Source organism: Dendropsophus ebraccatus, chromosome 7 (genome assembly GCF_027789765.1).
Source record: "Dendropsophus ebraccatus isolate aDenEbr1 chromosome 7, aDenEbr1.pat, whole genome shotgun sequence".
Classification (NCBI taxonomy): Eukaryota; Metazoa; Chordata; class Amphibia; order Anura; family Hylidae; genus Dendropsophus; species Dendropsophus ebraccatus.
In genome coordinates, this window is record NC_091460.1 from 27,405,338 (window position 1) to 27,420,008 (window position 14,671).

The window sequence follows — 14,671 nt, forward strand, 5'->3', positions numbered from 1 at the left end:
AGGTTAAAGAGGATGTACCTGGTGGTACATCCTCTTTAAACTAGGCCAACAAAGACCAAACAACAGTACATAACAGAACATATGTATTCCAGCCATACTGTACATGAAGCAGAGAAAATTTAATAGTAAAGAAGAGGTGCTGATGAAGTCCAGATTTTTTTTTCCCCATTTTAGGCCGGTACTGGGCACCACTATTTTTTTTTTTTTTTTAATCCTATAAAACTTCTTTAATATTTCATTAGCCCCATAAGCATACTGACCAGAAGGGTCAACAATGGGTAAATCATGGCAATAGCACCTGTTAGGACTGCATATATTGGGCAGCATTTCAACAGTCAGTTCTTGAAGTTTATGTGCTGGAAGCAGGAAAAGTCGGTGAGATTAAGGGGCTGAACAACTCTGACAAAGGCCAAATGGTGAACACTGGGCCTGAGCATCTCCAAAGTAGAAGGTTATATGGGATGTGGTTAGTACCTACCAAAAGTGGCCCAGAGGACAAGGATACAGTTGTAGGGTAACGGGCACACTCGTGGGTGTAGGGAGTGGAGGCTGTAGAAGACCTGCTGTGCAGAAAATTGATGAAAAAGTTTGCTCTGATGAAAAGATGTAAGATCCCCTAGAGCGATGCAGACCAGTATTTACATTAATGTCCCCAAGTGAGTACTGCTACTGCTTCTACCGTCAACTGGCTGTCCTGGGCCCTACTGGGTCCAAGAGAGTAATGCTGGTGTTGCCACCTTCAAGTAACTGTTCTAAGCCCTACTCGGTCCAAGAGAGTGCTCGTACTACTTCTATCATCAACTGACTGTTCTTGGCCCTACTGGGTCCAAGAGAGCGCTGCTACTTTTTCCACTATCAACTGGCACTACTGGGTCCAAAAGAGTGATGCTGGTGTGACCACCTTTAACTTTCTGACCTAGGCCCATTGGGGTCACTTACACTGTAGCTAATCCACTTTGCGTAAAAGCTTGACGAACCTGCCAACCGAACTTTTGAAAAATTTGCTCATCTCTACTGACAATGGCTTTACTGATGGCCCAATCCAATCAGACAGAATGTGAGATGATCTGCAGAGAAGAAGGGCTGAACATCCCCAAATCCAGGAATATTAACTTTGTGGTCTCATAGCCGAGAAGACTGGAATCACTGCCAAAGGGGCTTTACATAAGTATTAGTAAAAGTAAGAGTAAACGGTCTGAATAATTATGTACTTATTTTGGTTTTCCCTGTTCAATAAATTGGGTATTGAGTGCAGAACGATGGAGACTTTTTGAATCTTTTTTTTTATTTAGCCTAAGGGGTTCACACTACGTATATTTCAGTCAGTATTGTGGTCCTCATATTGCAACCAAAACCAGGAGTGGATTAAAAACACAGAAAGGATCTGTTCACACAATGTTGAAATTGAGTGGATGGCCGCCATATAACAGTAAATAACGGCCATTATTTCAATATAACAGCCGTTGTTTTAAAATAACAGCAAATATTTGCCATTATATGGCGGCCATCCACTCAATTTCAACATTGTGTGAACAGAGCCTTTCTGTGTTTTCAATCCACTCCTGGTTTTGGTTGCAATATGAGGACCACAATACTGACTGAAATATACGTAGTGTGAACCCAGCCAATTTAAGCCTGCAACATAATAAAATGGGACAAAGGTGACGAGTCTTAAAACTTTCTGAATGCTACATATATGTATATGTAATATATTTCTATATATATATTAGAAATGAGCGAAGTAGCCAGAAATTAGTTTCACAAGCTTTGCAAATTTTTGGTCAAACTCATTAAGATTTCTGAATCGAATTTTAACTAATTTCATCAAAACAGCCAAATCTATAGTAGCTACAATACTGGGACTATTACAGAAGGGCAATTTTGTTAAAGCATATTGCTGTAAAAGTGTCAAAAATCGGAAAATAAAAATAAAAAAAAAAGCAACCAATCAGCCAGTCACTCATCCAATTTCCGCCATTCCTCTCCTCTCTGTCCCTATATCACTCTGTTAGGGCACGTGTTCTCTGCAGAATTCCACAGCTCGCACCCTCCTGCGGACTGTGGCGGGCGCGCGTGTCTCCGCCTGTGTTATAGACTCCATTCTATGCACGGATGGATTCCACCCTACGTCCAAAGAATGAATGTGTTTATAGAATGGAGTCTATGACATGGATGGAGACGTGCGCGCCCGCCACCATTCCGCAGTGTGCACGTGCCCTCAGTCTCTCCCTGCTCTGCTGTCATCCTGCTCTCTCCTCCACACAGCCGACTGGCCGCCTCCGTTACCGAACCACCTTAATTTTGTCGCTGTACTGTTCCATCCCCTTTCTGTGGTGTCTGCTCAGAACATTAGTCAATCCCACTGTATGTACCATTAGTCAATCACATTGTAACCCTGCATAGGAAATAACCTCTCCTAATATTCACTTCAGCCCGGCAATCATGCAGTGAAAATCTATCGATTCTCCTTTTTTATACTGAGAGAAAAAAAGAAACAGCGGTGTGACAGACTTTACTGAGTCACTTAATTAAAATCCTTTTAATAAAATGTCTGTCAATCACATTATTGCATTACACAGACATGACCCGCAGAAGTCAGACAGAGCACAGATTAATAGACAGCACTTTATAAGCATATACAGGGGACCTGCAGTTACTGATCTACTGGGAGACTCCACATATTACAACAAAGACTTAAGAGCTGCCAGAAACTGCAGGTACAGAGAAAATGCTAATACGCCGGGAGGAAGGAGGCCTGGCGTCTTCTTAATTCTTACAGCTAATGAATCCTATCATTTGCATAGCCTCCAGCCAGGGCCAGATTAAGGTCTGTGGAGGCCCACGGCAGAAGATGATTTTAATAAGAGAAGAGCAAATAGCAAAGAAAATTCAGCGTTTGACAGTACCTAAATATTGTTCTACATAATGCCTCAATAAAGGTGCCCGTACACCTCAAGCTAAAGTGTGGTAAGTGGGTATTGTGCGTAAGGCGGGTATGTATTGTGTGATGTCCTCCCGACACAAAAGATGACCCTATTGTTGTGGTCTACAGCTCCCCCACACACACACACACACACACACATGTTTGGTCATGTCGTGTGCATGGGGAGACCAGAACAAATTACTGAGAGTGCACAAAGTATCCAAAAAAAAAACCTCCATCCAGTGGTGGCCCTTACCATTGGATCTTCCTTCTCACTCATACAGTATATTGGGTCTTGAACAGTCCGGAATACAGCCATAGGTTGTAGTCAAGCTCATCTCTATCACATTTCTGCTGATGAGTGATTTAAAGTGGGACCTCAACCCAGGGGAGTAGCAAGGGGGGCAGCTTCCCCGGGCACAGAGACCAGGGGGGGGCAACATCACAGGGAGCATAGAGAGAAGGATGACAGTGGATGAGGCAGCCTGGAAGTGTCCTGTTCTCTGTCAGTGTGAGGAGGCAGGAGACGATTTTTACTTGATCAAAAAAGGTATTTCCCATACTGTATTGTCTCCTGGCTGCTGTTTAGCTATAATTTACACAAAATCGATTTTGCGCAAATCAGGGCTAAACAGCAGCCAGGAGACAGTACAGCAAAGTTACTGTGAAGATGGTGAAGGACCTTGACATGTGACTATGATGTCACCGCAGGTCCTGTATGTACACTGCACCATGGAGGAGGAAGAAAGAAAACACAGGTGTGTGGGAAGGGGAGGACAATCAGGGGTGCCCAGTGTGGGGAGGAGGGTGAAGGGTGCCTGGTCTGGGGAGGAGGTACAGGGTGCCCAGTCTGGGGAGAGGGGTGAAGGGTGCCCAGTCTTGCCCAAGAGTGCAACCAACTTTGTCAACCACCCGTATTCAAATTCCGAGAGATCCACCTCGACCATGCTCATCTCTAATGATAGAAGATCAGGGGATCAGACATAGTTCAATGGGTACTATGGGGGAACAGCAGACTAGGTGAGTGTGTTACCCTCTGATGCCCAGCAGCATGATCATTTTTACACAGGAGCTGGAATACTTGTTAAAAACAGCAAACTTGGTTGTAGGAAAAATCCAGAGAGGGCAAAGAGGAGATAGGTGGGGCCTGCATCTATCAGCCATTTTTTTTGTATCCTTAATTGTAAGGGTCTGTTCACTTCTTGGTGTCCATAATGGGTAAATCTTCCAATATATGCCAAAAATAGTCTTGATGTATGCTAGTGTATACTATATAGGGTAACAAAAATTACACTGTATACTTATTTTCCAATGGCCTACTATATAGGAATTGGTACACCAACCAGGCACTAGAGATAATCGAATAGCCCTGATGTTCAGGTTGGTTCGAACTTGAACGATCGTCATTTGACTCCCTCCACCTTCCTGTTCCATGGGGAAGGTGGAGACAGCCCAAGTACCATCTGGAAAACAGGAATAGAGCTTATTACCTAGACTGTATCCCTGTTTTCTAGACGTTACTAGAGTTGTCTCCACTTTCCCCACATTAACGGGAAGGCAGCGGGAGTCAAATGCCGATGGTTCGATTTCGAACGAACCCGAACCTGAACCTGAACATCAGAGCTGTTCGATCATCTCTACCAGGCACACGCCAAAAGGATGTTATTTGCCATTTGTTTGGTCTATAAGGGCCTATGGATGTGTACCACCGCTTGTACAGACCTGAAAGAGTGTAAAGAAAGCCTAAAATGATTTCCTATCTTACTTTTAACTTTGTTATACTTTGTATTTCTATCAGTGAGCGATTGAAGCCATACCAAAGTCAAGCAATCCTTTGCAGCTTTCTGTTATGATGGCACAAAAAAAAAGTCAATATCATATCAACATGGTGATACAAGCCTAATCACATTGTGATTGATTAGAAAGCACTTTATTAAATCTTTCCAGCTGAGCTTCAATATGTTTTCCAGAATGACAGGCAGGCTGATGAGCGAAGGGTGAGCTCCGGCATCAGCCTCCGGCTAAAACCTTGACAAATGGTGCAACTTTATCGCCGAGTAGAAAACTTAGTTTCTTATTCCAGAGAGAATCAGACATTCGGTGACATATTTAGCAGGTATGGAAAGCGGCGAATTTTGTAATTTATAATACACATGATCTCTAATAAAAAAGGAAATTGCTTTGACGGAATAGTTTTCAGAGTTTTTTTTTGTATCATGGGTCAATCTGTGCTCCTAAAAGCAGCACGTAGTAATCCTTAGTGATCACCCATAACTTCTATAACATGTATAACCCATAATCTGCCATAAAATTCGGACCACATTATGCTTATTCTGGTATTAGGGTAGGTGTACACTACACTTGAAATTTCCGTGCAAATTCTGTAGTGTGCAAATATCCTAATAGTTCGGTTAAGTTAGGTGTCTATACAGTTTCAAAAACTGATGGCCGACATTTATATCTCACAACCTCCTTATTAAATGAACATTCAGCAAGACCAAGGGGAAGATTTATCAAATGTGGTGTAAAGTGAAACTGGCCCAGTTGCCCCTAGCAACCAATCAGATTCCATTTTTCATTCCTCACAGACTCCTTGCAAAATGAAAGGTGGAATCTGATTGGTTGCTAGGGGCAACTGAGCCAGTTTCACTTTACACCATGTTTGATGAATCTCCCCCTATAAATGTTTGTGTCCCCTATAGAGAGGGAAAGGTTAAGCTGCAGCCAGGCTGCGTTGGCAGCAGTTTATTTCCCCCAGAACAGTTAATTTGGTCCGTTGAAAACTAACAAGCCCAACCCTTCTTTACCCCAAGATACTCCGTGAGGGAAAAGTCAGAAGACCGCCATACACTTCAGAAAGTCAAAGAACCTGCTGAAGCTTACGAGTTTAGCGACTTTAGTGTTTGCAACTTTAGAAAACAGTTAAAAGGGTTGGCCACTTTATAGTAAAATAGTTCAGTGTACAGTATTAGTAAGTGTACTCACTGTATATACTGGCAGCATCTCCCTGTGTACCTCATAGAGCTAAAATCAGACTCCCCTCCTCCAGCCTGGGCTGCCCTGCTCTGTGGTGAGACTGTTCATAAGATGGCTGGCATGGAGGAGAATGTGACCATGTCCCGCCCCCCAGTGTCCACTACTGAGCCTGTATGCCTATGGAGCACACTGTGGGCGGGGCAAGGTCACATGCTCCTCCATGTCGGCCATCTTATGGACAGAAACAAAAAAAGAGCAGGGCAGCACATCCTGGAGGAGGGGAGTCTGATGTTAGCTCTATGAGGAACACATTGTGCTGTTGTCAGTATATACAGTGAGTACACTTTCTAATACTGTACACTGAAACTATTTTACTATAAAGTGGCCAACCCTTTAAATAAAAAAAAGGTGGTTTCATGTTTTACAGTTAAAAATACCTTTTAATGCCTAAATAAAATGCCAAAACTTTTCAGAGACTTGCTCCTCAACATAATTTTCCTGACTTCCTCTCTTCCCCGTTTATCACACCCCTAATAAATACTGGGGCCATACCTCTGAAGAGGGACAGCCTTAGTATTCATGAGAGGGCATCACTAAAGGAGCAGGTGGGTGTCTTTACTGTTGCATCTAAAGGCCCTATTACAGCAAACAATTACCGGCTGTACTTGGCCGATTACAGCTGTTCAGGCTAATAATTGTTTGGTGTAATAGCACATGTCGAAAGGCCACGATCAGCTGACTTGCATAATCGTACAGACAGCCCCGCATTGATGTGCAAGGTTCAGTGCTTGAAGCCAAAGAGTGAGGGGTGGGGGAGGGAGGAGGCATGCACGAGGCAGCTAAGCATGTCCTCTAAGACTCTTGAGCTTAGAAGGAAAACATGATTTTTTAACTTTGCGAACAGCCTTCCGCTAACAGGCAGGTATCATTTGTTTCATCAGCTTTCCACCCATGTCTGTACATATGACAATTATATAGAGCCGGAGGGTTCCCTTGATGATCCGGTGGCAGAGAAATCAGAGATTCTTCTTTTTTCCGCTCAATATTCAAATGATCAGAGATGAGTCTGAGAGATAGAGATAGAGAACTGGAGATGAGTCCGCTGTATTCATGAGGTCCTTGCAGGGATGCTGCCCATCCATGCCTCCTGGATACTGATTGACAGTCTTCAGTCTTTAGGTCTCATCCTATCCTTGTGTTATGGTATTCTGCTCATGGATGGTACACACAGAGGCTTTAGAGAAACTTGCTGGCTCTGCATCCAACACAAGGAGAAGATGAAGAAGAATGTCAATCAAGCTGAAGAAGGCGAGAAGAAGGTCGGAATACCTAGTCACCTGTGCTCATTGTGTAAATGTAAGAAAGAATCAGCGATTTCTCTGTGACCGGACCAACATCCAGAGTGTCACCCGGATCAGAGCGTTGAGTATATAAGACTATTACAAGGTATAGGACATTTTGCCCCAATCCCTAGCGTGACAGGTTCCCTTAATGTTTCCCTACAAAATCCAAAAGTTACCTTAAGGTCTTAGAGTTATCCTGTTCAGTTAGAAGATTTTTCAACCTAACTGGGCACATGAAAATTGGTTGACTTTTTGGGACAAAAGTTTAAAGGTTTTCTCCATCACTTTAATACTGATGACCTAGTCTTAGGACAAGCAGATGTACACTTCTAGTGAATGGGACCAGCTTTAGGACTAGGCACAGCCACTAGTACAGATTAGCCGCTCTTTCTATATAAATAGGATGTAGCATTTGATCGGTAAGGGTCCTTGATGCCTGACCTCCTCTGATCAGACATTAATAGTTTACCCAAGGATAGACAAGCAATGATAATGTCCCAGAGAACCCTTTTAAAAGAAAATTGTTCCTTTCACTTAGCTTCTTCTGTCATTTCATTGTTCGCCATTTGTTCATTACATCTGTTTCAGGAATAGTATGTGTACCATTAGCTGAAACACAAAGACAAAAGCCGCCGCTGATGGGAACAAAATCTACTTTCTTCTTCATTATAAATGCATTAAAATCACATATAATACACGGTAAAGCGAAACCACAGGTTAATGGCTTAGGTTTTGGAAATGCTTATTTGCTCATAGACTGTGATTTCGGAAACACGTAAGCCATCGACTTGTAGCTGCGCTGTATGGTGCATTATATGTGATTCCAATGGATTTATAATAAAGAAGAAGGAAGATTTCATCTCCATCAATGCCAACCTTTTTTTTATCATATCAATACTTCACAGAGGCTTTCCAAGTCATGTACTGGCTGCAACCATTGCATAGGGTTGAACGTGTTCTCCTTTATGTTTTTCTTTATGTGGGAAAGCCCTTGAAGAAGGAACGCCTGGTTGTGGCTCCATTAGGACATTACAAGATAATACGAGGGAGCCAATGGGCTTGGGTCTCCAACAGATGAAGAAATCTTACCCGTCTTTTCCTTTGTTCCTTTAGCTTAACTTATCAACAGTGTGCAGCACAGTCCGCAACTAAAAAAGCTAGACTCTATGGATGGTGCAACTCTTCAATGCCAAAAACCACTGGACACTCGGTTCTTTATTCATGTTGTTCATTAAAAGTACAACACGTTTCAGATTTAGTCCAATTGCCTCCTTAGGCCTCATGCACACAGGGAAATCTATCCAGATTTATTATCAGGATTTCTTGACCCATAGGAATCCATTATGCATGGACACCCTATATTTGTCTGATATTCCATCACAGATGCCCTTTAGGACCCAATGGATCCAGATATCTCCGGATGCACATCCAGAAAATGTCCAGAATTTCAGATGTGCTTGCCCCTAGGCAAGGTGCTGTATCTAGCCCTTTAAATGTATGTTATATCTAGTGATGTCAATAACTCTTGTGGTCGCAGGCAGCATTAAAGAGGCACCCCCCCTCCAAGCCCCCCCCCCCCCCCAATACAACAGCATATCAGTGGGGTTACTTGTGTGCTCGCAGAGGAATAAGGGAGGAGAAAGCCGGAGGAGGGTACCCTGCAACCTGCAGCAGGTGAGTATAGCTTTTTTTTTTTTTAACCCCTAGACGACCCTGGACGTAGGGTTACGTCATGGAAGTCTGTCCCCAGACGACCCATGACGTAACTCTACGTCCTGGGTGTTTCTCCCGCTATGAAGCGCGCTCCGGAGCGGAGCGCGCTTAATAGGAGGTGGGGGCCGGCTGCAATCAGCAGCCGGGACCTCACCGTTAATGACACGCTGCAGCGATCGCGCTGCCGCGTGTCATTAACCCCTTAAACGCCGCGACTGCGGGGGTCCCGATCGTTGAAACGGACCGCCGGAGGTCTCTCACCTGCCTCCGTGCGGTCCGATCGGCGATCTGCTACACTGAGCCTGCACAGGCAGGCTCAATGAGCAGATCGCCGATAACACTGATCAATGCTATGCCTATGGCATAGTATTCATCAGTGTAGAAATCAAACTAGTGTATGTAAAAGTCCCCCAAAGGGACTTAAAAAAAAAAAAGTTCAAAACACTATTACACTACCCCAAAGCCCCTCCCCCAATAAAAGCTTAAATCACCCCCCTTTCCTATTATATAAATAAAACATATAAAAATTAAAAATAATAGATAAACATATAATATACCGTAGCGTGCGTAATTGTCCGATCTATTAAAATACAACAAGCGTCATTGTGATCGGTGAACGCCGTACACGAAAAGAGGGAAAAAAGCGCGCAGATTACCGATTTTATGTTACATTATATATTTAAAAAAATCAATAAAAAGTCATCAAAACATCCGATCTTCACAAATATGGTATTAATAAAAACTAGAGATCATGGCGGAAAAAATGACACCCCATACAGCCCCATAGGTGAAAAAATAAAACCGTTATAAGCGTCACAATAGGCCCATTTTATTAATATTTAATTGCCAAAAAAAAGGATTTCATAAAAAAAAAATATATAACATTAGAGAATCTGTGTAACCTGCATATGGTTGTGTTCGGACTGACCTATAGAATAATAGTGTCATGTCGCTGTTACCATATAGTGCATTACGTAGACACAGGAACCCCCCAAACGTTACCATATTGCATTCTTTTTTTCGATTTCACCTATTTATATCTTCATAAATAATATATTTGGGGTTCCTTCATACATATTATGGTAAAATGAATGACGCCATTACAAAGTACAACTATTCCTATAAAAAACAAGCACTTACATGGCTTGTAGATAGAAAACTGAGAGTGCTGGAGCTCTTAGAAAGGGGGGAGGGAAAAACGAAAACACTAAGATCAAAATTGGCGCGGTCGACTGGGTCACTTTGGGCCTGGTCCTCAAAGGGTTAAACTTCCGTTTTTACAGTGAGAGAATACTATTAGTTTCCAGGCTTACTAATCATTAGTTCTTGATCGTAAAAATGGCCTTGGCCCTTTCTTGGCTTAACTTGAAATTACATATGTGTCCTTCCTTACCTTTCCTATGAAGTGAGGATCAAGATAATTACCCTGAAATATAGCATCCAGTTCTGGATATTCTCTCGGGAGTTGTTTATGCTATGTGTCTGCATGTGGTCACCTAATGGTTGTGATGTGAATTATAATCAGTCAAGGGTTTTGTTATGTATTTACATTATACTGTGAGATGTTAAAGTCCTTAACAAAATTTGTGGAAAGGTAAGGATGGACACATTTACATGTGCTCCTGTTGATAGCACTATAATAGCGCTATAATGTTCATACTTGTTGACACAAAATACACCAGAAATTTACAACCATGATGCTTTGTGCCATTATATTCTTCTTCTGGATTGATTTATGGCTGCTTTGGAATGCTACATACAATAAAATGGCCTGCGTCAGCATCCCCAATGGTGCAAGCAGCAACCATTTCAGTATTTCCAGAAATAAAATAAAATATAGTTATACAGAGGCACTGAAAGCTTTATATAGGTGGACCTGTGTCTGCTATTATGAATACCCGGTCAAGCGCCTTGTATTATGTCATTATAAAATGGAAATATAAATCTTTCAGGAACAGGTAGATGGCAACAGAGCGTTACATATAAGCTGTGAAATTCCGACTTTTACTCTGTGCTACTATTATCATTCCAGACCACAAGGTGCCCTGATAACCATCAGGCCATAGCTGGATGTGAAGGGTTTTCTACAGAGAGCCGTCATAGAGAAAACTAAGCATAGAGATGTGCCTTAAATGCATAAAAAGATTCTTCAACACATAGATCATCCAAAGGGATAGGACGAATATACTATAGAGGGATTTATTGGGAAATAAATTCTAGTTTTTTTAATATATTTTTTGATAAAACTAATGGCATAAAAATATACTAATAGAATAAATCAAGTTAAGATTATTATTATAATTCAAGATTATGTACAACACTTTTTATCAGCGGGCCACTATTTATTTGCAATGTTCACCAAATAAATACAATAGTAAAACATAGTAAAAAAAAAAAAAATTGCAAAAACAAAATACAATAGTAAACCTAAGCCATTATGTTTTACTGGGATCCAAAGAGGTGGAGGTAAAATTTTACCACCACCCTCTAGTAATTCACCCAACACAGCAAATGTCAAGGAATAGCAATGAATAGAACATAGAAACAATGAACTGGTAAAGTTTACTTACCTGTAATAAATCCACAGAAGTCAGCATGGAAAAGAAAGGAAAAGCAATGAGTCAATATACAGTTTATACAAAGTCATACTGGAAAATAAGTTCAAACATCATCTATGTAAATCAAATAATGGAATAGTAAAGATTAGAGATGAGCACAACTGGAGCATAATTGAGTTTGATCTAGTGGTATTACCGGTGGCTGAAGAAGTTTAATGTAGCCCTAAGGTTGCTTGAAAACATAGATACAGCCATAGGCCATAGGCTGTATCCATGTTTTCCAGGACTCCTTAGGGCAGAATACAACTTCTGCATCCACTAGTAACCTGATCCCAATTAATCAATTATCCTACAGCTCCCCCACAGGAGAAATGAAGCATTACATGAGGCCCAATGAAATCAACAACATGTTGGTGTAAAGTATGGACACCCAAGATCCTCCAGAGAGGTTATAGCTGCTCATTACTCTGGCTAATATATCATGGTCTTGATTGGAGACATTTTTTTAATTGTAAAATTAACTTTTATTCTCCTGTTTTTGTTCAGTTGCTGCCTTCTTTTTTTCTATTAACAAGTGTTAGATTATCCTCCTATCTGGACTATGGGATTGAAGATTACAGAATATATACTGTAGATAATGCTCCTAAACTGGCCATAAACATTCATGATAAACAAGAGCAGCGGACCATCTATTGTATATACGGCAGCCTCCCGACTCCTCCAACAAATGGTGTACTGTATTGACAACTTGGAAGGTTAAAGCCATAAGGTACATCACTGCTTTTTTTTTTTACCTTAATCAATCAACGCTGGTGCGGGAATGCCAGTGGTGTGGTCCTTTTTTTGAAATGTCTCCTGGTTCCCAAGCACCACCCTGGAGCACTGGCGGCAGGCCCGCCGCCACCAAGTGTGAGAAAACCCCCTCCCCTCTGTGACATGGCTCTATTAGAAACAATGGAGCCCCATCACAGAGGCCTGCTGCCCCCAGTGTGGGATATCCCCATCCCTCTTTGACCCAGCTCCATTAAATCTTCCCAGAATCTTCTGAGCGCTCCGGGGCAGGCCAGTGCTCGGGAAAAGACCGGCGTTGAGCACGGGAAGTAGGCGGTATTTCAAAAAAGGACCAAGCCATTGACATCTGCAAGCCATTGTAGATCAATTAAAGTAAAAAAAAAAAAAAAAAAAGGCAGCGATGTAGCTGATGGTACATTCACTTTAAGTATTGAATTGGAAGCTACGTAAATGCCAGATCCCCATCACATAACAACCTCACATCTAATCTAAACATCACAATCTATAGTACACAGTATCTTAAGTAAGGAGAAGTAAAGAAAAGTAATTTTTCCCCATTCTAGACAAAGCTCTAACCTTCAGTAACCCTGCGGCAAGTTACTTAAATCCCTGAGAAAATTTCAGGAGAAGGATCTGACACATGGACAGGATTTAATTACTTTTTTCGGTTAGATGTTTAATAAACCTACTAAGACATCAGTGAACCAATATTTTCTCGGCATGGGGTGCATGTGAGGTTACCCGCATTTATTTTAGAGCTTTTTCCAAGCCAAAACAAGAAATAAAAAATTGCTTAGCTTGGGAGGGAGTTGTAGCTGAATAAACCTAAAACATCAGGTATCACAGCTGGATGGTAATATTTGAAGAGTTTTATTAAAGAGGAGATGTCACTATGTATATTATATAGAACAAGGGACGTACCTGACTGCCACAGCCTCCTGCTCACCTGAAGATTTTATCACCATATATGCAAATGAATCACTGCCCAAGACAATGCTGCCCAGTGTGATCTTGCATTATGAACAAGACCACCTTGGGCGAAGGCATCAGAGTGTTAGGAGTGGACAGAGGATATTGCTGGGGACAAGAGAGCTCCAGATCTATACAGGATATGGCAGGAGGAGGATGTGAAGAAGAAAGAGTTGCTTTAGTGCTGGAACATATCAGTTACATTCAACTTCTGAAACCACGGGAAGTCAAATGCATTCAGGTTCAGAGAACGTTACTGAACCCTAAAAGTTTGGCTGCTCCACTCAACACTAGCAACAAGCAGTACAAGCTGTCCTCAATATTCTGCCTGCACTTACACTCAGTTACACACACTGCTGCTATAATGCTCTTGCACTTACACTCAGCTATACATAGTGCTGCTATAATGTGCCTGCACTCACACTCAGCTATACACACTGCTGCTATAATGTGCCTGCACTTACACTCAGCCATTCACACTGCTTTATAGAAAAGTTTCTGTCACTGTCCTCCTGCACAGCTCTGGGATTCTCACTTCCTGATTGGTTCATGCTGAACACACACCCCTTCCCCATTGCTGTCATGTGACCACACAGACCTCTGACAGCAGCCCTGCTTCTCTATTCAAGCCTATTGTACTACGCTACTGCATTATGGGGATCTGCATCTCCATTCTGTAACTACAAACTGTTGCTGTTTTTCAGGTTTATGCACTTACTTTACATTATACTCCACATGCTGATTGCTATATTGTACAGTAACTTATAATATAACATATTCAGCTTCCTAAATGTTTGCTTTACATGTTATTCAGAATAAAAAAAAATCATTATTTTGGGGTGTGAAACCAATTGTCTGCATTTCAATGATTCCTTAAGGGAAAATTTGCTTTGGCTTAAGAGTGATTTGGATTACAAGCATGGTCCCAGAATAAATTATGCTCGTAATCCAAGGCACCACTATATATATACTGTATATATATATATATATATATATATATATATATATATATATATATATATATATATATCAGAGGCAGAATGGTGCATTCTCCTTAGTGATTCTCCCCGGTGTCCAGAGACGCACAGCGCTTATCTAAGGTTTTCTTCCTCCTACCGTATGCTCACGGATCAGATTTATTTGTAGATACTAAACGACGTCTTCCCTTACTGGAAAAACATTTTCTGTTTAGTAGTCTTTTACGTTCCTTACTATTCATGCCATTTATAGAGAAAATTAATCATTGTGTGCTTGGAGTCTTCTAGTCGAGGTAACCAAGAGTCTATGATTACAGAAAATTGCCTTTCTTATTTTCTTTCCTCGTACATGACCCGCTTGCTAGGAGAATAACAAAAGTTATGTAGCAGTTTGTGTTTTACCAGAAAAAAAACCCAACA

General features: G+C 41.5%; 1 protein-coding gene across 13 annotated transcripts in view; it reads right to left on the reverse strand.

The window, feature by feature from the left end:
- CTNNA2 (catenin alpha 2) overlaps nucleotides 1–14,671 on the reverse strand; it is a 1,387,623-nt gene that overhangs the window by 477,117 nt on the left and 895,835 nt on the right. Inside the window, exon 1 of one of the 13 annotated variants that reach the window (XM_069977194.1) lies at nucleotides 5,909–5,981. The exons of the other annotated variants lie outside the window; for them this stretch is intronic. Coding sequence (XP_069833295.1) covers nucleotides 5,909–5,926 — 18 coding nt within the window. The 5' untranslated portion in view covers nucleotides 5,927–5,981. Of the gene's footprint in view, nucleotides 1–5,908; nucleotides 5,982–14,671 lie in introns of those variants that run through there. 13 annotated transcript variants of the gene reach the window in all.